The sequence below is a fragment of the Gallinula chloropus genome, assembly GCF_964237585.1.
Source record: "Gallinula chloropus genome assembly, chromosome: 1".
NCBI lineage: Eukaryota > Metazoa > Chordata > Aves > Gruiformes > Rallidae > Gallinula > Gallinula chloropus.
The window spans coordinates 215,203,842-215,230,417 of NC_140085.1; the positions used below are offsets into that span (position 1 = coordinate 215,203,842).

Genomic DNA, 26,576 nt, shown 5'->3' on the forward strand with positions numbered 1-26,576 from the left:
CTGGGACCCTGGGGGTCCCTCCCAGCCCAGACCAGTCTGGGGTTCTATGATTCTATGAAAGGAGGGTATAGAGAGGTTGTCCTGTCGAGCTGCACTGGGAAGAGCCTGGCTCCTGTTCCTTGATAAGCTGCCTTCAACCTCCTAGTTGTACTGGGCACTGGGGAGGCTGCAGCTGGAGTGCTGGGTCCAGTTCTGGGCTCCTCAGCACCAGACGGACATGAGGGGGTCCTGGAGCGAGTGCAGAGAAGGGCAACCAGGCTGGGGAAGGGGCTGGAGGGCAAATCCTCTGAGGAGCAGCTGAGGGAGCTGGGGGTGTTGAGCCTGGAGAAGAGGAGGCTGAGGGGAGCCCTTCTCCCCACCTCCCCTGCCCTGGCAGGAGGGAGCAGAGAGGTGGGCGATGGTCTCTGCAGCCAGGGCCCAGGAGCTGGGCCAAGGGGCAATGGGCTCAAGCTGCCCCAGGGCAGGGTCAGCTCAGCTGGGAGGGCAAAGTTCTTCCCTGGCAGAGTTGTGGGGCTGTGGCACAGGCTGCCCAGGGAGGGGCTGAGTCACCACCCCTGAGTTTGGGGGAGATGAGGTGCTCAGGGCTCTGGGTCAGCGCAGGACAGGGACAGTTGGACCTGATGATCTTAGAGGGCTTTTCCAGCCTTTCAATTCTGGGATTCTGTGGTCTGTGTGATGCTTGGCCTTTCTGCCCTCCCCATATGGCCTTTTCCTGTGCTGAGGCTGGTCTGTTGGCCTGGGTGATGGAAGTCACCCCAGGGATGCAAGAGGATGGCATCACCTGACACAAGGCCCCTGTGGTGGGGCAGGGACCCACTGCAGCCCCATAGCTAGAAAGGATGGTGCAGCCCCTGCAAGCCTGCAGTCCTGTGCTGCCCCACCTCTGTCCCCCCTCATGGGGGGTCCTTGGGGTCCCTTCCAACCCAGACCATTCATTGGTGACCAGGACAGAAGAGGATGACACACAACAGTGCCCAGGGCACTGCCTGCAGCCAGCAGCCATGCAAGAGGCCATGCTCTCTTGCAGGAAGGGCTGCAGACAAACTGGTGGCTTGTCTGGGACCAGCATCCCAGGGCTGGGGCAGTAACAGTCAGTCTGCTCTACTGTGGGCACCTTTGAGGACTTCTGGGTGGTTGTGGAGGTGGTGGCAGCGATGGGGCTGGTGGGTGGTGGTTGTGGGGGTGGTGGCAGTGATGGGGCTGGTGGGTGGTGGTTGTGGAGGTGGTGGCAGTGATGGGGCTGGTGGGTGGTTGTGGAGGTGGTGGCAGTGATGGGGCTGGTGGGTGGGTGTGGAGGTGGTGGCCGTGATGGGGCTGGTGATTGTGGGGGTGGTGGCAGTGATGGGGCTGCTGGGTGGTGGTTGTGGAGGTGGTGGCAGTGATGGGTCTGGTGGGTGGTGGTTGTGGAGGTGGTGGCAGTGATGGGTCTGGTGGGTGGTGGTTGTGGAGGTGGTGGCAGCGATGGGGCTGGTGGGTGGTGGTTGTGGAGGTGGTGGCAGCGATGGGGCTGCTGGGTGGTGGTTGTGGAGGTGGTGGCAGTGAGGGGCTGGTGGGTGTTGTGGAGGTGGTGGCAGTGATGGGGCTGGTGGGTGGTGGTTGTGGAGGTGGTGGCAGTGATGGGGCTGGTGGGTGGTTGTGGGGGTGGTGGCAGTGATGGGGCTGGTGGGTGGTTGGGGTGGTGGCAGTGATGGGGCTGGTGGTTGTGGAGGTGGTGGCAGTGATGGGGCTGGTGGGTGGTGGTTGTGGAGGTGGTGGCAGTGATGGGGCTGGTGGTTGTGGAGGTGGTGGCAGCGATGGGGCTGGGGCTGGTGGTTGTGGAGGTGGTGGCAGCGATGGGGCTGCTGGGTGGTGGGTGGTTGTGGAGGTGGCAGCGATGGGACTGGTGGTTGTGGGGGTGGTGGCAGCGATGGGGCTGGTGGGTGGTTGTGGAGGTGGTGGCAGCGATGGGACTGGGGCTGGTGGTTGTGGAGGTGGTGGCAGTGATGGGGCTGGTGGGTGGTTGTGGAGGTGGTGGCAGTGATGGGGCTGGTGGGTGGTGGTTGTGGAGGTGGTGGCAGTGATGGGGCTGGTGGGTGGTTGTGGAGGTGGTGGCAGCGATGGGGCTGGTGGTTGTGGAGGTGGTGGCAGTGATGGGGCTGCTGGGTGGTTGTGGAGGTGGTGGCAGCGATGGGGCTGCTGGGTGGTAGTTGTGGAGGTGGTGGCAGTGATGGGACTGGTGGGTGGTTGTGGAGGTGGTGGCAGCGATGGGGCTGGTGGTTGTGGAGGTGGTGGCAGTGATGGGGCTGGTGGGTGGTGGTTGTGGAGGTGGTGGCAGTGATGGGGCTGCTGGGTGGTGGTGCTCTCCCTGCTCATGCAGTTCCTTCCCTCATGCAGGTGACGGCCACGGATGCCGACAGCGGCCCCTTCGGCTCCCTCTCCTACTCCATCGGCTCTGGGATCGGCAGCGTCGTCCCAACACAGTTCAGCATCGACAAGCAGAGCGGGCAGCTCTGCACCGTGCAGCCCCTGGACCGCGACGAGGGCATGTCTGCCTATGACTTCACCATCACTGCTGTCGATGGGGTGAGTGCTGAGGAGGCCAGGGGGTGGGTGACAGGGTGGCCATGAGCCAGCAGTGTGTCCTGGGGGCTGAGAGAGACAATGGGATCCTGGGGGGCATCAGGAGGAGTGTGGGCAGCAGGTGACAGGAGGGGATCCTCCCCCTCTCCTCTGCCCTGCTCAGGCCCCACTGGAGTGTTGTGTCCAGGTCTGGGCTCCCTGGGATCAACCAGCCAGGGATCTCCTGGAGAGAGTCCAGAGGAGGGACAGGGATGCTGAAGGGCCTGGAGCATCTCCTCCTCTTCTCCAGGCTCAGCACCCCCAGCTCCCTCAGCTGCTCCTCAGAGGATTTGCCCTCCAGCCCCTTCCCCAGCCTGGTTGCCCTTCTGTGCACTCACTCCAGGACCCCCATGTCCTTCTGATGCTGAGGAGCCCAGAACTGGACACACATATTGAAGGCATGGGGGCTTGAGTTTTAAAATGGTTGTAAGATTGACCACTGTGGGACAACAGGACTTTCAGAAAATGAAGTCCAATCTGTATTTGGACTTGGAGTAAATTTTGTCAAGGTCCCAGCATGAGCAGCTCCCCAATGACTGGAGCATCTCCCCTGGGAGGAAAGGCTGAGGGAGCTGGGGCTGTTCAGCCTGCAGAGAAGAGCCTGAGAGGGGATCTGATCACTGGGGATCAAGAGCTGAAGGGTGGGACACAGGGGCCATGGGCAGCCTCTGCTCAGTGTCTGTGGGGACAGGACAAGGGGCGATGGGCTCAAGCTGGAGCCCAGGGAGTTCCCCCCAATGTGGGGAAGAACTTCTTCCCAGTGAGGGTGAGGGAGCCCTGGGACAGGCTGCCCAGGGGGTGTGGAGTCTCCTTCTCTGGAGAGATTCCAGCCCCTGTCCTGGGGACCCTGCTTGGGCAGGGGGTGGGACCCCCTGGGCTCTGGGGGTCCCTCCCAATCCCTATGGTTCTGTGATGCTGGGACGTGGTGCTGCTGAGCCCATCTGCCGCCTCAGCGCCGCGCGGGCGATACCGTTGTCCCTGCAACCCCCCCCCACCTTGCAGCACCCCCTCTTGATTTCCCCCCTTCCCCAGGGTGGGCTGAACTCCATGGTGTACGTGAAGGTTTTCCTGGAGGACATAAACGACAACAGGCCGGTGTTCTACCCGCTGGAGTACGCGGCCAGCCTCAGCACCCAGAGCATGCCGGGCACCGCCGTGCTGCGCGTCACCGCGCACGACAAGGACGAGGGGCTGCACGGCAAGGTCACCTACCGCATCGTCCTGGGCAACTCACCCCCCCTCTTCTCCCTCAACAAGGACACAGGTGAGAGGTCCCAGAGGTCCCAGAGGTCCCAGAGGTCCCCTCAGAGTGGGGCAGCGGTGGGAGCAGCGGGATGCGGGCCGGTGTCACTGGCAGCGGCGGGGTCGCGGCGTGTCCCGGCCCAGCAGCGCGGGGTGACACCAGAACATGGGGGCTCCTCTCCCTGCCCCGTGTTACCTGACTCGGCCTCTTTAGCTGCTGCCAGCCCCTTCCCAGATGCTGTCACTGGCTTCTTGTTTCTGCTCCCTGCTCCGTCCCTCCTTTATCCCATCTTCCTTCTCCCTCCTTTATCCCACCTTCCTTCTCCCTCACTTGTCCCATCTTCCTTCTTCTCCCTCCTTTATCCCATCTTCCTTCTTCTCGCCTATTTATCCCACCTTCCTTCTTCTCCCTCACTTGTCCCATCTTCCTTCTCCCTCATTTATCCCATCTTCCTTCTCCCTCCTTTATCCCATCTTCCTTCTCCCTCATTTATCCCATCTTCCTTCTCCCTCATTTATCCCACCTTCCTTCATCCCATCTTCCTCCTCCCTCACTTGTCCCATCTTCCTTCTCCCTCCCTTATCCCATCTTCCTCTTTCTCCCTCATTTATCCCATCTTCCTTCTTCTCCCTCCTTTATCCCATCTTCCTTCTTCTCCCTCCTTTATCCCACCTTCCTTCTTCTCCCCTATTTATCCCATCTTCCTTCTTCTCCCTCACTTGTCCCATCTTCCTTCTCCCTCCCTTATCCCGTCTTCCTCTTTCTCCCTCCTTTATCCCACCTCCCTTCTTCCCCCTGATTCCTCATCCCTGGCTCACTGCACCTTCCCTCCTGCATGCTCCTCCCTTTGCCCTATCGAGCTGTGTCCAGCTTGGTTTGTCCTTGCCCAGTTCCCTCCTCTCCCCTGCTCAGATCCCCCTCCTTCCCCACAGCTCCCTGTCACACCCAGTCTCCCCTTTCCACTGCTGCATCTGCCCTGCCAGAGCCCGAGCAGATTCTGCTGGGCCAGGAGAACATGAGCATGTGGCGCCAGGGGCTCTCAGCAGGATGGGCAGGTGACCTGTGCTCAGCACTGGCATCTCTCCACAGCAGTTCCCCCAGTCCCCAGAACGTGACTGGGATGAGGCAGACCTACCAACCATCCCAGTGCAGGGCCACCTCCTCTGTAGGACCTGTCAAGGGTGGTTCCCCTGTTCTACATTCCCTCCCAGGAGTCTCCCAGCAGCGTGGATCCCACCTCCCGCATCACGACCCACACTCAGAGCCCTATTCCCTCCTTTCCCTTTCCCAGGATGTGCTTCCCAGCTCATTTCTCCCCAGCCCTTACTACTCATTAGCCACGGGGCTGGTCTTCAGGTTGAAAAAGGAGGATTTGGGGTGGCTTTCCCAGGAGGATTCCTCCTCTTTCCTCCAGTTCTCCTATGGCAAACCCACCCCATCCCCATGGCACATACTGTTTGCTTCCCCCTGAGGTCTTTCCTTTCAGTCTCAGGGTTTGTCCTGCCAGGTGAGAAGCTGGGGCTCAGGCCTGGTGCCCTCTGAACTCTTTTCTCCCCCAGGTGTCATCTCCCTCTCGTGGTCCCTGAGTGGTAAAGCCAACACTCTGGTGCAGCTGGTGATCGCTGCGCAGGACGGCGGCGGCCTCCAGGCACAGCCAAACGCCCGGGTCAACATCAGCATCGTGGAGGGCACCGTCTCACCCCCTGTCTTTGAGCAAGCTCAGTACTTCTTCACAGTGCCAGAGGACGTGCTGCAGGGTACCAGCGTGGGGACTGTCCGGGCCCAGAACCCTCCAGGTACAGGCTTGTCCCTTTCCTGTCCACTCACTCTCCCTGTCCCTGCATCGTCGTGAAAGCCCAGGACCACACAGAGCTGCCCTGTTCTGGGAGCTCCAGAGCTGGGGCCCCAACACAAGGGAGATGTGGGGCTGTTGGAGAGGGGTCAGAGGAGCCCCAGGGATGCTCAGAGGGCTGGAGCAGCTCCCCTAGGGAGAGAGGCTGAGGGAGCTGGGCTGGGTCAGCCTGGAGAAGAGAAGGCTGGAGCCCCAACACAAGGAAGATGTGGGGCTGGTGGAGAGGGGTCAGAGGAGCCACGGGGATGCTCAGAGGGCTGGAGCAGCTCCCCTACGGAGAGAGGCTGAGGGAGCTGGGCTGGGTCAGCCTGGAGAAGAGAAGGCTGTGGAGGGACCTCACTGCAGCCTCCCTGTCCCTGAAGGGACCCCAGGAACAGGAGGGGAATGGGCTTGTTAAAGGGCAGAGACTGGCAGGACAAGGGGCTGGAGTGAAGCTGGAGGAGGGAAGGGGGAGAGGAGAGACTGGGGGGAAGTTCTGTGCAGAGAGAGTGGTGAGGGGCTGGAAGGGGCTGCCCAGAGAGGGGGTGGGTGCCCCGTCCCTGGGGGTGCTGCCCAGAGAGGGGTTGGTGCCCCGTCCCTGGGGGTGTTCAAGGCCAGGTTGGCTGGGGCCCTGGGCAACCTGTGTAGCTCCAGCCTGGAGGTTGTGTCCTGGGGCTCTCGTCCCTCCCAGCCCAGCCCAGCCCAGGCTGTGACTCTCTGACTCCTGTCTTCGTTGCCTTGTCCACAGGCCATGCCGATGACATCTTCTACTCCATCTCCTCGGGGGATCCTCACGGCTACTTCTCCATCGACTCCGCCTCCGGGAAGCTCTGCACCAGCCTCCCCCTGGACCACGAGTCCCAGGCCGTCCTCATCCTGGACGTGCAGGCCCGGAGCGGTTCCCCTCCCGCCTACAGCAGCACCCGGGTGAAAATCTCCATCTCGGACGTGAACGACAACGCGCCGGCCTTCCCGGCCCCCTCCGACTCCATCCTGCTGCCCGAGGCCACCGAGCCCGGCACCGTGGTCTACACCCTGCAGGCCGAGGACCGCGACAGCGGTGCCAACGGCCAGGTGAATTTCGAGCTGGCCTCGGGGGGCGAGGGCACCTTCAGCCTGGAGCGCTCCTCGGGGGCCCTGCGGCTGGCGGCGGCCCTGCGGCACGAGGCCGGCGCGGCCTACACCCTGTCCATCGTGGCGCGGGACGGCGGCCTGCCCCAGCTGAGCGCCGCCTTCACCCTGCTGGTGCACGTGCAGGCCGAGCACGACCACGGGCCCATCTTCGACACCCTCACCTACCGGGTGGAGGTGCGGGAGGGCGTCCCCGTCTCCACCCGCTTCCTCCAAGTCCGGGCCTTGGCGCGGGAGGCCGAATCCCTCAGCCTCACCTACCACCTGCGGGCCGACGGCGACGCCGCCAGCTTCGGCATCGTGCCGGAGAGCGGTTGGCTCTACGTCAAGAGCGCCCTGGACCGGGAGACCCGGGACCTGTACGTGCTGACGGTGTTGGCCTCGGCTGGCGGCAGCGGGGCCGGCGGGGAGGCCCGGCGGACGGGCACCAGCACCGTGCGCGTCAGCGTCACGGACGAGAACGACAACAGCCCGCGGCTGAGCGAGGAGCGCTACTTCTTCACCCTCCCCGAGAACCAGGCCCCCGGCAGCAGCGTGGGGAGGGTGACGGCGACGGACAGGGACGCCGGGCAGAACAGCCGCCTCAGCTACCGCCTGCTGCAGCACGACCCCAACTTCCTCATCTACACGCAGACAGGTGAGGGGCTCCCCGGGCTCCCCTGGCGCGAGGGGAAGGCGCGGGGGCAGCGCAGATGGGTGTGGGGGGGGAAAGGCCCTCAGAGCCACCCCCCCCCTCCAGAGCGCCCCCCGCCATGGGCAGGGACACCCCTCCCCAGACCAGGGTGCACCCAGCGCCATCCAGTCCATGCTGAGCCCTGCCAGGGGTCCCGGGGCAGCCCCAGCCTCTCTGGGCACCCTGTGCCAGGGCCTCCCCCCTCCCCAGGAAGGGTTCCTGCCCCCCAGCCCCTCTCCATCCCCCTCCTGCAGCTGGAGGCTGTTCCCCTGGGCCTGGCCCTCCCTGCCCTGGGCACCAGCCCCTCTCCAGCTCTCCTGGAGCCCCTCAAGGGATGGGCAGGGGCTCGGAGCTCTCCCCACAAGCAGCCTTCTCTCCTTCTCCTCTCCCTCTCCCTCTCCCTCTCCCTCTCCCTCTCCCTCTCCCTCTCCCTCTCCCTCTCCCTCTCCCTCTCCCTCTCCAATTCCTTTCCAGTTCCTCTCCTCTTCCTCCCCTCTCCTTCTCCTTCTCCTCTCCTTCTCCTCTCCTCCTCTCCTTCTCCTCTCCTTCTCCTCTCCTTCTCCTCTCCTTCTCCTCTCCTTCTCTCCCTCTCCCTCTCCCTCTCCTCTCCCTCTCCTCTCCCTCTCCTCTCCCTCTCCTCTCCCTCTCCTCTTCCTCTCCAATTCCTTTCCAATTCCTCTGCTCTTCCTCCCCTCTCCTTCTCCTCTCCTCTCCTCTCCTCTCCTCTCCTCTCCTCTCCTCTCCTCTCCTCTCCTCTCCTCTCCTCTCCTCTCCTCTCCTCTCCTCTCCTCTCCTCTCCTCTCCTCTCCTCTCCTCTCCTCTCCTCTCCTCTCCTCTCCTCTCCTCTCCTCTCCTCTCCTCTCCTCTCCTCTCCTCTCCTCTCCTCTCCTCTCCTCTCCCTCTCCTCTCCCTCTCCTCTCCCTCTCCTCTCCCTCTCCTCTCCCTCTCCCTCTCCCTCTCCCTCTCCCTCTCCTCTCCTCTCCTCTCCTCTCCTCTCCTCTCCTCTCCTCTCCTCTCCTCTCCTCTCCTCTCCTCTCCTCTCCTCTCCTCTCCTCTCCTCTCCTCTCCTCTCCTCTCCTCTCCTCTCCTCTCCTCTCCTCTCCTCTCCTCTCCTCTCCTCTCCTCTCCTCTCCTCTCCTCTCCTCTCCTCTCCCTCTCCCTCTCCCTCTCCCTCTCCCTCTCCCTCTCCCTCTCCCTCTCCCTCTCCTCTCCTCTCCTCTCCTCTCCTCTCCTCTCCTCTCCTCTCCTCTCCTCTCCTCTCCTCTCCTCTCCTCTCCTCTCCTCTCCTCTCCTCTCCTCTCCTCTCCTCTCCTCTCCTCTCCCTCTCCCTCTCCCTCTCCCTCTCCTCTCCTCTCCTCTCCTCTCCTCTCCTCTCCTCTCCTCTCCTCTCCTCTCCTCTCCCTCTCCCTCTCCCTCTCCTCTCCCTCTCCCTCTCCCTCTCCCTCTCCCTCTCCTCTCCTCTCCTCTCCTCTCCTCTCCTCTCCTCTCCTCTCCTCTCCTCTCCTCTCCTCTCCTCTCCTCTCCCTCTCCCTCTCCCTCTCCCTCTCCTCTCCTCTCCTCTCCTCTCCTCTCCTCTCCTCTCCTCTCCTCTCCTCTCCTCTCCACCACATACTTGAGCACAGTCTCTTCTCTCTAAAGAGGCTTTTTGGGGCTGAGCTGTGTCCCCCCTTCCCCCTCCCAGGGGAGCTCAGCACCAAGCACAGCCTGGACCGGGAGCAGCAGTCCAGTTACCAGCTGCTGGTGCTGGTGCAGGACGGGGGGGCTCCGCCCCGCAGCGCCACGGGCACCGTCTACATCACCGTGCTGGACCAGAACGACAACGCCCCAACCTTCCTGCACGTGGCCAGCGGCCAGGAGCTGCCTCTGCAGGTAGGGCTGGGGGCACCTGGGGGCTTGGGGGGGGGAACAGGGCAGGGAGGGATGCCCAAGGGGGGTTTGAGGGGCAGACGTAAGTGGGATCCATCCCCAGGCGGGTAAACCTGGTCCAGGTGTGGCAGGATGGGCGTGTGAAATGCAGAATATCTCTGTGCACAGAGTGGGTGAGGGGTGCAGAGAGGGCTCTGAGAGCCAAAGAAGCAGGAGCTCAGCCCCCTCTGCAAGGAGGGAAGGTGAAAGGGAGCCCCAAGGGTCGAAATCGAGCTCAGAGGGTGGTGATCAGTGGAGCAGGGTCTGGCTGGAGACCTGTGACCAGTGGTGTTCCCCAGGGCTCAGTGTTGGCTCCAGTCCTGTTTAATATCTTCATCTTGCTCAGGGAACAGCATCCACCCTCAGCCAGTACCCAGTGATCCAGAGCTGGGAGGAGTGGGGACAGGCAGGACACTGCGCTGCCATCCAGAGAGACCTGGACAGGCTGGAGAGCTGGGCAGGGAGAGACCAGATGAGGGTCAACAACAGCCAGTGGAGAGTCTGGCACCTGGGGAGGAATAACTGCTGGAATCAGGACAGGCTGGGGGATGAGATGCTGGAGAGGAGCTCTGGGGAGAAGGACCTGGGGGTGCTGGTGGGTGACAGGGTGGCCATGAGCCAGCAGTGTGCCCTGGGGGCTGAGACAATGGGATCCTGGGGGGCATCAGGAGGAGTGTGGGCAGCAGGGCACAGGAGGGGATCCTCCCCCTCTGCTCTGCCCTGCTCAGGCCCCATCTGGAGTGTTGTGTCCAGTGCTGGGCTCCCTGGGATCAAACAGCCAGGGATCTCCTGGAGAGAGTCCAGAGGAGGGACAGAGATGCTGAAGGGGCTGGAGCATCTCCCCTGGGAGGAAAGGCTGAGGGAGCTGGGGCTGTTCAGCCTGGAGAGAAGAGCCTGAGAGGGGATCTGATCACTGGAGATCAAGAGCTGAAGGGTGGGACCCAGGGGCCATGGGCAGCCTCTGCTCAGTGTCTGTGGGGACAGGACAAGGGGCGATGGGCTCAAGTTGGAGCACAGGGAGTTCCCCCCAATGTGGGGAAGAACTTCTTCCCAGTGAGGGTGAGGGAGCCCTGGGACAGGCTGCCCAGGGGGTGTGGAGTCTCCTTCTCTGGAGAGATCCCAGCCCCTGTCCCAGGGACCCTGCTTGGGCAGGGGGTGGGACCCCGTGGGCTCTGGGGGTCCCTCCCACCCCTGTGATTCTGTGGTTCTATGAAGCTGGCCCAGGGATAGAATGCATGTGAACAGGGGGGCTTGGGGAGCCCTTCAAGCCTCAGGACTTTGAGGCAACATCCTCAAAGCCACCTGCACTGCACTGGGTCTGAAACATCATGCTGATGGCAGCCTTCATCTGCTGCTGGTCCTGCCTCAGGACCCTGTCTCAGGCCCTGACCCAGCTCCTCAGAGGATTTGCCCTCCAGCCCCTTCCCCAGCCTGGTTGCCCTTCTCTGCACTCGCTCCAGGATCCCCATGTCCTTCTGGTGCTGAGGAGCCCAGAACTGGACCCAGCACTCCAGCTGCAGCCTCCCCAGTGCCCAGCCCAGGGGCACAATCCCCTCCCCAGCCCCACTGGCCACGCTGGGTCTGGCACAAGCCAGGATGCCCTTGGCCTTCCTGGCCACACTGCTGGCTCCTGGTCAGTCAGCAGCCAACCAAAAGGTTCAGAGAAGGATGTTGATGAGACCTTGAGGAGGCAACAATTTCCATGCAGAAAGACAAAGAGTTGAACGTTCTTTGGTGTGGAAGATGTGGCAGGAATATATCAGAGGAGTGAGGCAGGTGGCACAGAGAAGGTCAGTAGAAGATGCTCTTCTCACAACACACCTACTCAGCTTGGGGAGGACTGACCAGGCAGCAGGTTTAAAATAAACCAAGGCAGGAGTTTTCCATGCAGAACATAATTCAATGGTGCAGCCGTTGCCAGAAGCTGAATGGCTCCAGAACTCGATGAATTCATGGAAAGGAGGAAAAAAAACCCAACCCTGCAAAGGTCATGGAACACAAATAGGATCTGTGGCTCAGGAAGTGCCCCAGCCACGAACTGCTGGAGCTGAGAAGGTTTCACAGGAGGATTATTCCATACATACCCTGTTTGTTGCATCTTAGGCTGGGCTGGGCTGGGAGGGACCCCAAGGGTCCCAGAGCCCCAACCCCCTGCCACAGGCAGGGACACCAACCTCCAGCCCTGGAGCTACACAAGGTTGCCCAGGGCCCCATCCAACCTGGCCTGGAACACCCCCAGGGACGGGGCACCCACCCCTCTCTGGGCAGCCCCTTCCAGCCCCTCACCACTCTCTCTGCACAGAACTTCCCCCCAGTCTCTCCTCTCCCCCTTCCCTCCTCCAGCTTCACTCCAGCCCCTTGTCCTGCCAGTCTCTGCCCTTTAACAAGCCCATTCCCCTCCTGTTCCTGGGGTCGCTTCAGGGACGGGGAGGCTGCAGTGAGGTCCCCCCACAGCCTTCTCTTCTCCAGGCTGACCCAGCCCAGCTCCCTCAGCCTCTCTCCATGGGGAGCTGCTCCAGCCCTCTGAGCATCCCCGGGGTACCTCTGAGCCCTCTCCAACAGCCCCACATCTTCCTTGTGTTGGGCCCCAGCTCTGGACACAGGACTCCAGCTGGGGAGGGCAGAGCAGAGAGGGACAATCCCCTCCCTGTCCCTGCTGCCACCCCTCTGCTGATGGAGCCCAGGATCCCATCGCCCTTCCCAGCTGCAGGAGCCACTGCTGCTCATGGGGAGTTTCTCCTCCCCCAGCACACCCAGGTCCTTCTCAGCAGGGCAGGACTATCCCCTCCCCATCTCCCCTGCACCCTGTCAGAGCCAGGCCAAGGGCTGAGATGCTCTCTGCTCTCCACACGGAGGTCTCAGCCTTCCTGGGGGTGGACACCAGCCCTGGAGGAGCCGGGTGGCAGATCTGTGAAGGCTGGAGGTGAGACCACCTGCAGGGCTGGTTCTGCCTCTGTCTGTGCATCTGAAACGGCCTCTGTACGTGGAGGATGTGTAGGTGCTGCCCATCCCACCCCCCTGCTGCCCATCCCACCCCTGTGCTGCCCATCCCACCCCCCTGCTGCCCATCCCACCCCCCTGCTGCCCATCCCACCCCTCTGCTGCCCATCCCATCCCCCTGCTGCCCATCCCATCCACCTGCTGCCCATCCCACCCCTCTGCTGCCCATCCCACCCCTGTGCTGCCCATCCCACCCCTCCGCTGCCCATCCCACCCCTCTGCTGCCCATCCCACCCCCTGCTGCCCATCCCACCCCCGTGCTGCCCATCCCACCCCCTGCTGCCCATCTCACCCCCTGCTGCCCATCTCACCCCCCTGCTGCCCATCCCACCCCCTGCTGCCCATCCCACCCCTCCGCTGCCCATCCCACCCCCTGCTGCCCATCCCACCCCTGTGCTGCCCATCCCACCCCCTGCTGCCCATCCCACCCCTGTGCTGCCCATCCCACCCTCTGCTGCCCATCCCACCCCTCCACTGCCCATCCCACCCCTCTGCTGCCCATCCCACCCCACCCCCTGCTCCCCATCCCAGCCCCTGCCCAGCCCCTGCTCCTCTTGGATGGAGTTTGATCCCCCCTGGAACACCAGCGTGACCATCACACCGAGCAGGAGCCCCCTGGACCCTGCTCGGGGGCAATTAGGGACAGTACAGGGGGCAGCCCTGGCCCAGCCTGTGACAGGAGGGGTTGGAAGGGGCCTCCTGAGCACGACCCCGCTCTGAGGGGTCCACACAGACACTCCTGTGAGAGACTGGGGGGAAGTTCCTTCCAGAGAGAGTGGTGAGGGGCTGGAAGGGGCTGCCCAGAGAGGGGGTGGGTGCCCCGTCCCTGGGGGTGTCCAAGGCCAGGTTGGCTGGGGCCCTGGGCAGCCTTGTGTAGCTCCAGGCCTGGAGGTTGGTGTCCCTGCCTGTGGCAGGGGGTTGGAGCTCTGGGACCCTGGGGGTCCCTCCCAGCCCAGCCCAGCCCTCCCACAGCCCAGCTATATTTAGCAGCTCCTCTGCCTCCAGCGCTGCTGCGCGATGCTGCCCCAGATTCCTTGATCTGGGACTCACAAACCGCCTCTTAATTTCCAGCCTAAACTAATTTCTGGCCACTTCAGGCTGATTTCTTCCTGTGCCAAGATTGTGTTTCTGCTTAACCAGCCCTTCTCCCTCCCCTTGGAATTTCCCTCCCCTCTCCCCAGTGTTTACAGAGCGCAGGCACATCGCTGCCTGGGCTGGCTAAACGAGTCCAGCTCCCCTGGTCCCCCCACCCCAGCGCCACCAGCCTGGTGCCAGCAGCTTGAGCAGCAGCTTTAACACTTCCCTGCTCTTCACAGAGTCACAGGGTTGGGAAAGACCTTTGAGAACATCAGGTCCAACCACCCCTGTGCCTTGCTGAGTCCCCAGAGCCCTGAGCACCTCATCTCCCCCTGTTAAACACCCCCAGGGCTGGGGACTCAGCCCCTCCCTGGGCAGCCTGTGCCACAGCCCCACAACTCTGCCAGGGAAGAACTTTGCCCTCCCAGCTGAGCTGACCCTGCCCTGGGGCAGCTTCAGCCCATTGCCCCTTGTCCCATCTCCTGGCCCCTGGCTGCAGAGACCATCGCCCACCTCTCTGCACCCTCCTGGCAGGGCAGGGGAGGTGGGGAGAAGGGCTCCCCTCAGCCTCCTCTTCTCCAGGCTCAGCACCCCCAGCTCCCTCAGCTGCTCCTCAGAGGATTTGCCCTCCAGCCCCTTCCCCAGCCTGGTTGCCCTTCTCTGCACTCGCTCCAGGACCTCCCTGTCCTTCTGGTGCTGAGGAGCCCAGAACTGGACCCAGCACTCCAGCTGCAGCCTCCCCAGTGCCCAGCCCAGGGGCACAATCCCCTCCCCAGCCCCACTGGCCACGCTGGCTCTGGCACAAGCCAGGATGCCCTTGGCCTTCCTGGCCCCCGGGCACACTGCTGGCTCCTGGTCAGTCCCAGTCCCCCAACACCCCCAGGTCCTGCTCTGCCTGACAGCTCTCCAGACAGTCTCCCCAGCCTGGAGCTGCTGGGGGTTGTTGTGTCCCATGGGCAGGACTCTGCCCTTGGCCTGGTTGAACCTCATCCCGTTGGATGTGCTGCCCTCAGGTCCTTGCTGGGCTTCCCCTTCTCTTTTCCACGTGCAGGGAACCAGTAGCAGATGGGGATGGGCTGGAGCAGCTGGATCTGGGAGGGGGATTTGTTGCTGTGGGATGTGCTGGTGCTCAGGATGGGAATTGGAGGGCTGCTGGTGTGGAAGGGACCCCCAAGCCTGGGCCAAGCTGGGTAGGGGCTCTCCCAGTGAGGTGTGGGCAGTGGGAAGGAGTCTGAGCTGGAGGGGAGACCCATCTGCCAGCAAGGGTGAACCCCAAAACAGGGAGGGGCAGGGGTGGGGATGTGTCCATTGAGAGGATGGGGAAGCTGGGCTGCAAGGTCCCTTGTGCCACTCAGGGGTCCTGGGGATGGTCTGAGAGGTCCCTTGTGCCACTCAGGGGGGATGGGGAAGGGTTGAGAGGTCCCTTGTGCCACTCAGGGGTCCTGGGGATGGTCTGCAAGGTCCCTTGTGCCAATCAGGGGTCTGGGGAAGGTCTGCAAGGTCCCTCATGCCACTCAGGGGGGGTGGGGATGGTCTGAGAGGTCCCTTGTGCCTCTCAGGGGGGATGGGGATGGTCTGTAAGGTCCCTTGTGCCACTCAGGGGGTCCTGGGGATGGTCTGCAAGGTCCCTTGTGCCACTCAGGGGTCCTGGGGATGGTCTACAAGGTCCCTTGTGTCATTCAGGGGGTCTGGGGATGGTCTGCAAGGGCCCTTGTGCCACTCAGGGGTCTGGGGATGGTCTGAGAGGTCCCTTGTGCCACTCAGGGGGTCTGGGGATGGTCTGCAAGGTCCCTTGTGTCATTCAGGGGGTCTGGGGATGGTTTAAGGTCCCTTGTGTCACTCAGGGGTCTGGGGATGGTCTGCAAGGTCCCTTGTGTCACTCAGGGGGTCTGGGGTTGGTTTAAGGTCCCTTGTGTCACTCAGGGGGTCCTGGGGATGGTCTGCAAGGTCCCTTGTGTCACTCAGGGGGTCTGGGGATGGTCTGCAAGGTCCCTTGTGCCACTCAGGGGGGATGGGGAAGGGTTGAGAGGTCCCTTGTGCCACTCAGGGGTCCTGGGGATTGTCTGAGAGGTCCCTTGTGCCACTCAGGGGGGATGGGGAAGGGTTGAGAGGTCCCTTGTGCCACTCAGGGGTCCTGGGGATGGTCTGCAAGGTCCCTTGTGCCAATCAGGGGTCTGGGGATGGTCTGCAAGGTCCCTCATGCCACTCAGGGGGGGTGGGGATGGTCTGAGAGGTCCCTTGTGCCACTCAGGGGGTCTGGGGATGGTCTGTAAGGTCCCTTGTGCCACTCAGGGGGTCCTGGGGATGGTCTGCAAGGTCCCTTGTGCCACTCAGGGGGTCTGGGGATGGTCTGCAAGGTCCCTTGTGTCACTCAGGGGTCCGGGGATGGTCTGCAAGGTCCCTTGTGTCACTCAGGGGGTCTGGGGTTGGTTTAAGGTCCCTTGTGTCACTCAGGGGGTCTGGGGATGGTCTGCAAGGTCCCTTGTGTCACTCAGGGGGTCTGGGGATGGTCTGCAAGGTCCCTTGTGCCACTCAGGGGGGGTGGGGATGGTCTGCAAGGTCCCTTGTGCCACTCAGGGGATCCTGGGGAAGGGTTGAGAGGTCCCTTGTGCCACTCAGGGGGTCTGGGGATGGTCTGCAAGGTCCCTTGTGCCACTCAGGTGGTCCTGAGGATGGTCTGCAAGGTCCCTTGTGTCACTCAGGGGGTCTGGGGATGGTCTGAGAGGTCCCTTGTGCCACTCAGGGGGTCTGGGGATGGTCTGCAAGGTCCCTTGTGTCATTCAGGGGGTCTGGGGATGGTTTAAGGTCCCTTGTGTCACTCAGGGGTCTGGGGATGGTCTGCAAGGTCCCTTGTGTCACTCAGGGGGTCTGGGGTTGGTTTAAGGTCCCTTGTGTCACTCAGGGGGTCCTGGGGATGGTCTGCAAGGTCCCTTGTGCCAATCAGGGGGATGGGGATGGTCTGAGAGGTCCCTTGTGCCACTCAGGGGGTCCTGGGGATGGTCTGAGAGGTCCCTTGTGCCACTCAGGGGGTCTGGGGATGGTCTGAGAGGTCCCTTGTGCCACTCAGGGGGTCTGGGGATGGTCTGCAAGGTCCCTTGTGTCACTCAGGGGGTCTGGGGATGGTCTGCAAGGTCCCTTGTGCCACTCAGGTGGTCCTGGGGATGGTCTGCAAGGTCCCTTGTGTCACTCAGGGGGTCTGGGGATGGTCTGCAAGGTCCCTTGTGCCACTCAGGGGGGGTGGGGATGGTCTGCAACGTCCCTTGTGCCACTCAGGGGTCTGGGGATGGTCTGCAAGGTCCCTTGTGCCACTCAGGGGGTCCTGGGGATGGTCTGCAAGGGCCCTTGTGCCGCTCAGGGGTCTGGGGATGGTTTAAGGTCCCTTGTGCCACTCAGGGGTCCTGGGGATGGTTTAAGGTCCCTTGTGCCACTCAGGGGGGTGGGGATGGTCTGCAAGGTCCCTTGTGCCGCTCAGGGGTCTGGGGATGGTTTAAGGTCCCTTGTGTCACTCAGGGGGTCCTGGGGATGGTTTAAGGTCCCTTGTGTCACTCAGGGGTCCTGGGGATGGTTTAAGGTCCCTTGTGCCACTCAGGGGGGTGGGGATGGTCTGCAAGGTCCCTCATACCCCTGATCTGCCCCCTGGGCTGTGCTGCAGGTGCTGGAGGAGAAACCCTCCGGGCTCCTGGTCGCCTCCCTGCAAGCCAAGGACCCTGATGAGGGTGAGAACGGGACCATCACCTACTCACTGACAGGTAGGAGCTGCAGGACGGACAGACGGGCACGGCTCTGCCCTGCACCCAGCACCCACACAGCCAGATGGGTGCCCCCTGCCCCATGCCCCCTCCTCTATCCCACCCTGTCCCTGCCTCTCCCAGCAGCACTGCACCCTCCTGGGCTGGTGAGACTGGGGGAGCTGGGCTGGGTCAGCCTGGAGAAGAGAAGAATGGGGTGGGGGGGTCCTTAGAGCCCCTCCCCGTCCCTGAAGGGACCCCAGGAACAGGAGGGGAATGGGCTTGTTCAAGGGCAGAGACTGGCAGGACAAGGGGCTGGAGTGAAGCTGGAGGAGGGAAGGGGGAGAGGAGAGACTGGGGGGAAGTTCTGTGCAGAGAGAGTGGTGAGGGGCTGGAAGGGGCTGCCCAGAGAGGGGGTGGATGCCCCGTCCCTGGGGGTGTTCCAGGCCAGGTTGGCTGGGGCCCTGGGCAGCCTTGTGTAGCTCCAGGCCTGGAGGTTGGTGTCCCTGCCTGTGGCAGGGGGTTGGGGCTCTGGGACCCTCGGGGTCCCTCCCAGCCCAGCCCAGCCCAGCCCAGCCCGGGGTCCTGTGGTGTCTCAGGGGCCTGGGCAGAGCGCTTCACGCTGCACACGGCTACGGGGGAGCTCCGCACCGCCGCGGTGCTGCGCCGCGCCGAGCGCGCCGAGTACGTCTTCACCGCCACGGCCAGCGACCGCGGCGCGGCGCCGCGCAGCACCTCGGCCATCATCCGCATCCAGGTACCCCCCAGACACCCCGGCCCCCCTCTGAGGACACCAGCCAGGACCACCCCCGCCTTCATCCCCCTCCCCAACCTCCGCACCCGCATCCCGGGACACCCTGATCAACTGGTGGGGCAGCCTGAGGGGAGGGACTGGGATGGGATGAGGATGGGGATGGGATGGGGATGGGGATGGGGATGGGGATGGGGATGGGGATGGGGATGGGGATGGGAAGGGATGGGATGGGGATGGGGATGGGATGGGATGGGATGGGGATGGGGATGGGATGGGGATGGGGATGGGGATGGGATGGGGATGGGATGGGGATGGGATGGGAAGGGATGGGATGGGGATGGGGATGGGGATGGGGATGGGGATGGGGATGGGGATGGGATGGGGATGGGATGGGATGGGATGGGATGGGGATGGGATGGGAATGGGATGGAATGGGGTGGGATGGGGATGGGGATGGGATGGGATGGGGATGGGGATGGGGATGGGGATGGGGATGGGATGGGATGGGATGGGATGGGATGGGGATGGGATGGGGATGGGAAAGGATGGGAAGGGATGGAATGGGACGGGGATGCGATGGAGATGGGGATGGAGATGGGGATGGGGATGGGATGGGGATGGGATGGGATGGGGATGGGGATGGGAAAGGATGGGAAGGGATGGAATGGGACGGGGATGGGATGGAGATGGGGATGGGGATGGGGATGGGGATGGGGATGGGATGGAACGGGATGGGGATGGGATGGGATGGGATGGGATGGGATGGGGATGGGATGGGATGGGGATGGGGATGGGATGGGGATGGGGATGGGATAGGATGGGGATGGGGATGGGATGGGGATGGGGATGGGGATGGGATGGGATGGGATGGGATGGGATGGGATGGGATGGGATGGGGATGGGATGGGGATGGGAAGAGACTGAAATGGACGGGAAGGACCATGGAGTCAAGGCCCGTGCCCAGGTGGCTGTTGACTTGTCTCAAAGGGTGGAGGTTCCACCACCTCCCTTGGTGCCCGGTCACCCTCCCAGTGCCGGGTGTTTCCTGGTGTTCAGAGGAGCCTCCTGTGTTCCAGCCTGTGCCCAGTGCCTCTGGGCCTGGACTGGGTGCTGGGGGCATTCAGCTCCATCCCCTCTGCACCTCCCTTCAGGCTCTGACACACTTTGCTCACACAGCCCCTGGACCTTCTCTGCCCACCCAGCAGCTCCCTCTGTCCTTACCCACCCTCCCCACCCCGGGGAAGCTCCTCTTGCACCCCGTCACCCCCACACTGATCCCCCACTGTGTCCCCCAGGCCAACATTCCCCCATCAGCCCACAGGAGCTGCCACCTCACCTCCCAGCACCCGCTTTCTGCAGCCCCCACCCCTCCACGATCCCCCTCCCCACTGGCTCCCCAGCAGCACCTCCTGGAACCCACCCCCCTGAGTGCCCCCCTCTCCCCACAGGTGCTGCCGTCCTCCCGCGCGCTGCCGCGGCCCGACGCCACCGTGCTGACCCTGCAGCCCCTGGAGGGGCTGAAGCCGGGCTCGGTGATCGGCTCGGTGGCACCCCCGGACGCCCCCGGGCCGGGGCAGCTGACCTACACGCTGGTGGGGGGCGGTGGGGACGGCACCTTTGTGGTTGACAGCGCGACAGGGGAGATCTACGCCGCCCGGGAGCTGGACTACGAGGCCGGGGCGCGGCACGTCCTGCAGGTGAGCGCCGAGGACACGCGGCGCGGGTACCCCGCCAGCCGCCTGGTGCTGGTGCAGATCCACCTGCAAGACTGCAACGACCAGGCCCCCGCCTTCCCCGAGGACCCCATCACCATCGTGGTGCCCGAGAACGCGCAGGCGGGCTCCTCCATCTTCACCTTCCAGGCGCTGGACGGCGACGGGGTGGGTCCCAACAGCCAGGTGCGCTACACCCTGCTACGCCAGGAGCCCCCCGGGGCTCCCTTCCAGCTCGACAGCCGCTCAGGGGTGCTGACCCTACGCCAAGGGCTGGACAGGGAGGCTGTTGCTTCCTTCCTCTTGGTGGTGGAGGCCAAAGACCAGGCCCGCAACGTCAGCCAGCGGCGCTCGGCCGCCGCCACCGCCCGCGTCTTCGTCACCGACGAGAACGACAACGCGCCCGTCTTCCTCTCGCCGCCCGTCGTCAGCGTGATGGAGGACCAGCCCACCGGCTTCGTGGCCCTGCACGTGGTGGCCCAGGATGACGACCTGGGGGAGAACGGGCGCGTGAGCTACCTGCTGAGGGCGGGCAACAGCGACGGGCGGTTCCACCTCAACCCCAGCACCGGTGAGGGGCACCGGCGGGAGCGGCCCGGGCAGCAGCCGCACTGGGAACGCTGCTGGGGCACCTGAGGATGTGGTCTTGGTGCACAGGGGGGAAAGGGGTGGGCTGGGGGACACCGGAGGAGGGAGTGGGCTGGGGGACACCGGAGGAGGGAGTGGGCTGGGGGACCTCGAGGAGAGAGTGGGCTGGGAACCCCACGGAGGGAGTGGGCTGGGGGACCCCAGAGGAGGGAGTAGATTGGGGGACACCAGAGGAGGGAGTGGGCTGGGGACTCCAGAGGAGGGAGTGGGCTGGGGGACCCAGAGAAGGGAGACCCTGGGAATGTGGGAGGCTGAGAATGGTGCACAGATGACCAAGGTTGTGGCCTTGGTGCACAGGAGGAGGTGGGGGGGCTGGGGACCCCAGAGGAGGGAGTGGGCTGGGGGACCCATAGAAGGGAGTGGGCTGGGGACCTGGAGGAGGAAGTCTGCTGGGGGATCCCAGAGGAAGGAGAGGGCTGGGGACCCCAGAGGAGGGAGACCCTGGGAATGTGGGGGCCTGAGAATGGCTCAGGGATGCCCAAGGTTGTGGCCTTGGTGCACAAGGGGAAGGAGTGGGCTGGGGACCCCGGAGGAGGGGGTGGGCTGTGGGACCTGGGAGGAGGGAGTGGGCTGGGGGCCCCAGAGGAGGGAGACCCTGGGAATGTGGGAGGCTGAGAATGGTGCAGGGATGCTCGAGGATGTGGCCTTGGTGCACAAGGGGAGGGGGTGGGCTGGGGGACCCCGGAGAAGGGAGTGGGCTGGGGACTCCAGAGGAGGGAGACCCTGGGAACATGGGGGGCCTGAGAATGGCTCAGGGATGCCCAAGGTTGTGGCCTTGGTGCACAAGGGGAAGGAGTGGGCTGGGGACCCCGGAGGAGGGGGTGGGCTGGGGGACCCCGGAGAAGGGAGTGGGCTGGGGACTCCAGAGGAGGGAGACCCTGGGAACGTGGAGGGGCTGGGAATGGCACAGGGATGCTCGAGGTTGTGGCCTTGGTGCACAAGGGGAGGGGGTGGGCTGGGGACCCCAGAGGAGGGAGTGGGCTGGGGGACACTGGAGGAGGGAGTAGGCTGGGGACTCCAGAGGAGGCAGTGGGCTGGGGGACCTGGGAGGAGGGAGTGGGCTGGGGGACCCCAGAGAAGGGAGTGGGCTGGGGGACCCCAGAGGAGGGAGTGGGCTGGGGGACCCCAGAGGAGGGAGTGGGCTGGGGGACCCCAGAGAAGGGAGTAGGCTGGGGACTCCAGAGGAGGGAGTGGGCTGGGGGACCCCGGAGGAGGGAGTGGACTGGGGGACCCCAGAGAAGGGAGTAGGCTGGGGACCCCAGAGGAGGGAGTGGGCTGGGGGACCCAGAGAAGGGAGACCCTGGGAATGTGGGAGGCTGAGAATGGTGCACAGATGACCAAGGTTGTGGCCTTGGTGCACAGGAGGAGGTGGGGGGGCTGGGGACCCCAGAGGATGGAGTGGGCTGGGGACCCCAGGGGATGGAGTGGGCTGGGGGACCCCAGAGGAGGGAGTGGGCTGGGGGATCCCTGAGGAAAGAGAGGGCTGGGGACCCCAGAGGAGGGAGACCCTGGGAATGTGGGGGCCTGAGAATGGCTCAGGGATGCCCAAGGTTGTGGCCTTGGTGCACAAGGGGAAGGAGTAGGCTGGGGACCCCGGAGGAGGGGGTGGGCTGTGGGACCTGGGAGGAGGGAGTGGGCTGGGGGCCCCAGAGGAGGGAGACCCTGGGAATGTGGAAGGCTGAGAATGGTGCAGGGATGCTCGAGGATGTGGCCTTGGTGCACAGGAGGAGGGGGTGGGCTGGGGATCCCAGAGGAGGGAGTGAGCTGGGGGACCCCAGAGGAGGGAGTAGGTTGTGGACCCCAGAGGAGGGAGTGGGATGGGGACCCCAGAGGAGGATTCGGGCTTGGGGACCCCGGAGGAGGGAGACCCTGGGAATGTGGGAGGCTGAGAATGGTGCACAGATGCCCAAGGTTGTGGCCTTGGTGCACAGGAGGAGGGAGTGGGCTGGGGACCCCAAAGGAGGGAGTGGGCTGGGGGACCCATAGAAGGGAGTGGGCTGGGGACCTGGAGGAGGAAGTCTTCTGGGGGATCCTGGAGGAAGGAGTGGGCTGGGGACTCCAGAGGAGGGAGACCCTGGGAATGTGGAGGGACTGGGAATGGCACAGGGACACCCAAGGATGTGGCCTTGGTGCACAGGAGGAGGGGGTGGGCTGGGAGACCTGGGAAGAGGGAGTGGGCTGGGGACCCCAGAGGAGGGAGTGGGCTGGGTGACACCGGAGGAGGGAGTAGGTTGGGGGACCTGGGAGGAGGGAGTGGGCTGGGGGACCCTGGAGGATGGAGACCCTGGGCATATGGAAGGCTGAGAATGGTGCAGGGATGCTCGAGGATGTGGCCTTGGTGCACAAGGGGAGGGGGTGGGCTGGGGGACCCCGGAGAAGGGAGTGGGCTGGGGACTCCAGAGGAGGGAGACCCTGGGAACATGGGGGGGCCTGAGAATGGCTCAGGGATGCCCAAGGTTGTGGCCTTGGTGCACAAGGGGAAGGAGTGGGCTGGGGACCCCGGAGGAGGGAGTGGGCTGGGGGACACTGGAGGAGGGAGTAGGCTGGGGACTCCAGAGGAGGCAGTGGGCTGGGGGACCTGGGAGGAGGGAGTGGGCTGGGGGACCCCAGAGGAAGGAGTGGGCTGGGGGACTCCAGAGGAGGGAGTGGGCTGAGGACCCCGGAGAAGGGAGTGGGCTGGGGGACACTGGAGGAGGGAGTAGGCTGGGGACTCCAGAGGAGGCAGTGGGCTGGGGGACCTGGGAGGAGGGAGTGGGCTGGGGGTCCTGGGAAGAGGGAGTGGGCTGGGGGACCCCAGGGGAACGTTTGGGCTGGGGGACCCCAGGGGAGCGTTTGGGCTGGGGGACCCCAGAGGATGGATTCCCTGGTGCTGCGGGTATCCCTGAGCCCGCCACCCTTCTCAGCATGACGCTGCTGTCTCCCTGGAGACCCCTCTCCCCCCCTCCCAGAGCCCACAGCCCCGTCCTGGGGGGTGCTGTGGTCCCAGCCCCCCCTCCCCGTGTCTGCAGGCGCGCTGTCCCTGGTGCGGGCGCTCGACCGGGAGGAGGTGGCGCAGCACAACCTGACGGTGGTGGCCACGGACCACGGCTTCCCCCGGCGCTCGGCCAGCCAGCTGCTCACCGTGCTGGTGCTGGATGTCAACGACGAGGCCCCAGCTTTCCAGAGACCCGAGTATGAAGCTCAGGTCATGGAGAACTTGCCAGCTGGCAGCCCGGTGCTGCAGGTGCTGGCCCTGGACCGCGACCTGGGTGAGGATGCAGGGGGAGAGTGAGCTGCCTAATTCAGTCAAGGGGGGGGGTCTTTCAGGAGATGCTTCATCCAGGATTGGGTGTCTTCTGCTCCCCACACACCACACCCCCCCTAAGCCTGGTTTGGAGAACCAGGGAGGGTTCATCACCCCACCTGGAGACAAGAATCATAGAATCATAGAATGGTCTGGGTTGGAAGGGACCCCAAGGGTCACAGAGCTCCAACCCCCTGCCACAGGCAGGGACACCAACCTCCAGGCCTGGAGCTACACAAGGTTGCCCAGGGCCCCAGCCAACCTGGCCTGGAACACCCCCAGGGACGGGGCATCCACCCCCTCTCTGGGCAGCCCCTTCCAGCCCCTCACCACTCTCTCTGCAAAGAACTTCCCCCTAATATCTAATCTAACCCTTCCCTCCTTTAGCTTCAGCCTCTCTTTGTAGGGCAGGTGCTCCAGCCCTCTGATCATCTTTGTGGCTCCTCTGAACCCTCTCCAACAGTTCCACATCCTTCATGTATTGGAGGCCCCAGCTCTGGACACAGGACTCCAGATGGGGCCTCACGAGGGCAGAGCAGAGAGGGACAATCCCCTCCCTGTCCACAAGGGATGGGCTGAATTCTGGGAGAAGCTGGGAATGAGAACAGGGACTGTGATGCCCTCTGTTCCTCAGCAGTTCCTCATCCCATCTTCCCTTCCACGAGCTGAGCTGGGCTGAGACACCCCCATCCTGCACCACACACCTCTGCTCCCCAGCCTGGGAGAAGGGAGGGGCAGGGTTTTGAGCCAGGGTACCCTGGGCTTGCTGTGGGGCTGCCCCCCAAACCATCTTCCTCCCTGCAGGTGCCAACGGGCAGGTGTCCTACGGGGGTCTCTCTGGGGGCCCCTTCTCCATCCACCCACAGACGGGGCTCATTGTCACCACGCGTGTCCTGGACCGGGAGGAGCAAGAGCATCACGTGCTGATGGGTAGGGCTGGGTGACGGGGTGTCACCGGCTGGGGGGGCACAGGGGAGGGGATGAGTGGCCAGCGGGGCTGGGGAGGGGATTGTGCCCCTGGGCTGGGCACTGGGGAGGCTGCAGCTGGGGTGCTGGGTCCAGTTCTGGGCTCCTCAGCACCAGAAGGACAGGGAGGTCCTGGAGCGAGTGCAGAGAAGGGCAACCAGGCTGGGGAAGGGGCTGGAGGGCAAATCCTCTGAGGAGCAGCTGAGGGAGCTGGGGGTGCTGAGCCTGGAGAAGAGGAGGCTGAGGGGAGCCCTTCTCCCCACCTCCCCTGCCCTGCCAGGAGGGTGCAGAGAGGTGGGCGATGGTCTCTGCAGCCAGGGGCCAGGAGATGGGACAAGGGGCAATGGGCTCAAGCTGCCCCAGGGCAGGGTCAGCTCAGCTGGGAGGGCAAAGTTCTTCCCTGGCAGAGTTGTGGGGCTGTGGCACAGGCTGCCCAGGGAGGGGCTGAGTCCCCAGCCCTGGGGGTGTTTAACAGGGGGGAGATGAGGTGCTCAGGGAGCTGGGTCAGCTCAGGACAGGGACTGGTTGGACTGGATGATCTCAAAGGGCTTTTCCAACCCTGGGATCCTGGGATTCTGTGCTCCCTGCTGCTGGGAAGGGCAGCGTTGCAGGGGGGACAGCCCAGGAGCAGTGGTGGGGTGGGGGGGTGTTGCTGGAATCCCTGGCTGCCCCCGTGGCTGTCTGCAGCCCTGCCAGCAGGTCCAGGCGCTCATCCTGTGTCCCTGCAGTCTACGCCCGGGACGGGGGGCTGCCCCCCAACCTCTCCAAGGCCACTGTGAGGATCACAGTTGGGGATGAGAACGACCACAGCCCACAGCTGGAGAGCGAGTCCTACTCCGTGGAGGTGCCAGAGAACCAGAGCCAGGTGGCTCTCTACACCCTGCGGGCCACCGACCCCGACGGGGGGGACAACGGGCGCCTGGAATACCTCCTGGCAGGTACAGCTCCCCAGCTCCTCCTCTCTGGGGCCCTCCTGGTGCTCAGTGAGACCCCCTCACCCTGGGTGGCTCTGGAGAACATCCCCCGTGGCCACCCTGCCCCAAACCACACCAGCTCCTCCCACCTCTCAGCACCTCTAGTTTCTCTGCCCCCCCTAAAGAGCACCCCAAGATCTGGACAGGCTGCTCTGCCTCATCCCTGGGCTCTTCATGGAGTCCCAGGCTGGGCTGGGCTGGGAGGGACCCCGAGGGTCCCAGAGCCCCAACCCCCTGCCACAGGCAGGGACACCAACCTCCAGGCCTGGAGCTACACAAGGTTCCCCAGGGCCCCATCCAACCTGGCCTTGGACACCCCCAGGGATGGGGCACCCACCCCCTCTCTGGGCAGCCCCTTCCAGCCCCTCACCACTCTCTCTGCACAGAACTTCCCCCCAGTCTCTCCTCTCCCCCTTCCCTCCCCAGTCCTGGGCCAGCTCCATCCCTGCTCTGCCCCGTGGATCGCCCAGGCTGGGGTCCCTTCGCTCTGACCAGGCTGTGCGGGACCCTGAGGCAGCAGCGCTGACCTGTCCACACACCCCTCACACCCCCTTCACACACCCCCCTCACACACCCCCACACCCCACCCCCACACCCCACACACACTCACACCCCACACGCCCCCACACACTCCCACACACACCCCAAACACACCCCACACTCACCCCTCACACCCCCACACACAGCCCACACACCCCTCACACACCCCCACACCCATCCCACACACCCACATGCCCCCACACACCCCTTACACACACACACCCACACACACACACCCCACACACCCCTCACACCCCCACACACAGCCCACACACCCCTCACACACCCACACACCCCACCCACACACCCCAAACACACTCACACCCCACATGCCCCCACACACTCCCACACACACCCCACACACACCCCACACTCACCCCTCACACACCCACACACCCCGCACACCCCTCACACACCCACACACCCATAACACACATCCCTCACACCCCTTACACACCCCACACACCCCACACACCCCACACTCACCCCTCACACGCCCACACACCCCTCACA

At 64.2% G+C, this 26,576-nt stretch overlaps 1 protein-coding gene across 1 annotated transcript in view; it reads left to right on the forward strand.

Moving 5' to 3' along the window:
• The window catches only part of DCHS1 (dachsous cadherin-related 1), a gene marked incomplete at both ends in the record, with an annotated part of 64,498 nt that overhangs the window by 25,980 nt on the left and 11,942 nt on the right, over nucleotides 1-26,576 (forward strand). The window contains 11 exons of the mRNA XM_084279277.1: nucleotides 2,374-2,562; nucleotides 3,631-3,862; nucleotides 5,401-5,637; nucleotides 6,421-7,440; nucleotides 9,158-9,345; nucleotides 17,111-17,207; nucleotides 17,786-17,943; nucleotides 19,389-20,223; nucleotides 23,309-23,548; nucleotides 24,388-24,513; nucleotides 25,278-25,487. Coding sequence (XP_084135403.1) covers nucleotides 2,374-2,562; nucleotides 3,631-3,862; nucleotides 5,401-5,637; nucleotides 6,421-7,440; nucleotides 9,158-9,345; nucleotides 17,111-17,207; nucleotides 17,786-17,943; nucleotides 19,389-20,223; nucleotides 23,309-23,548; nucleotides 24,388-24,513; nucleotides 25,278-25,487 — 3,532 coding nt within the window. The remainder of the gene's footprint in view (nucleotides 1-2,373; nucleotides 2,563-3,630; nucleotides 3,863-5,400; nucleotides 5,638-6,420; nucleotides 7,441-9,157; nucleotides 9,346-17,110; nucleotides 17,208-17,785; nucleotides 17,944-19,388; nucleotides 20,224-23,308; nucleotides 23,549-24,387; nucleotides 24,514-25,277; nucleotides 25,488-26,576) is intronic.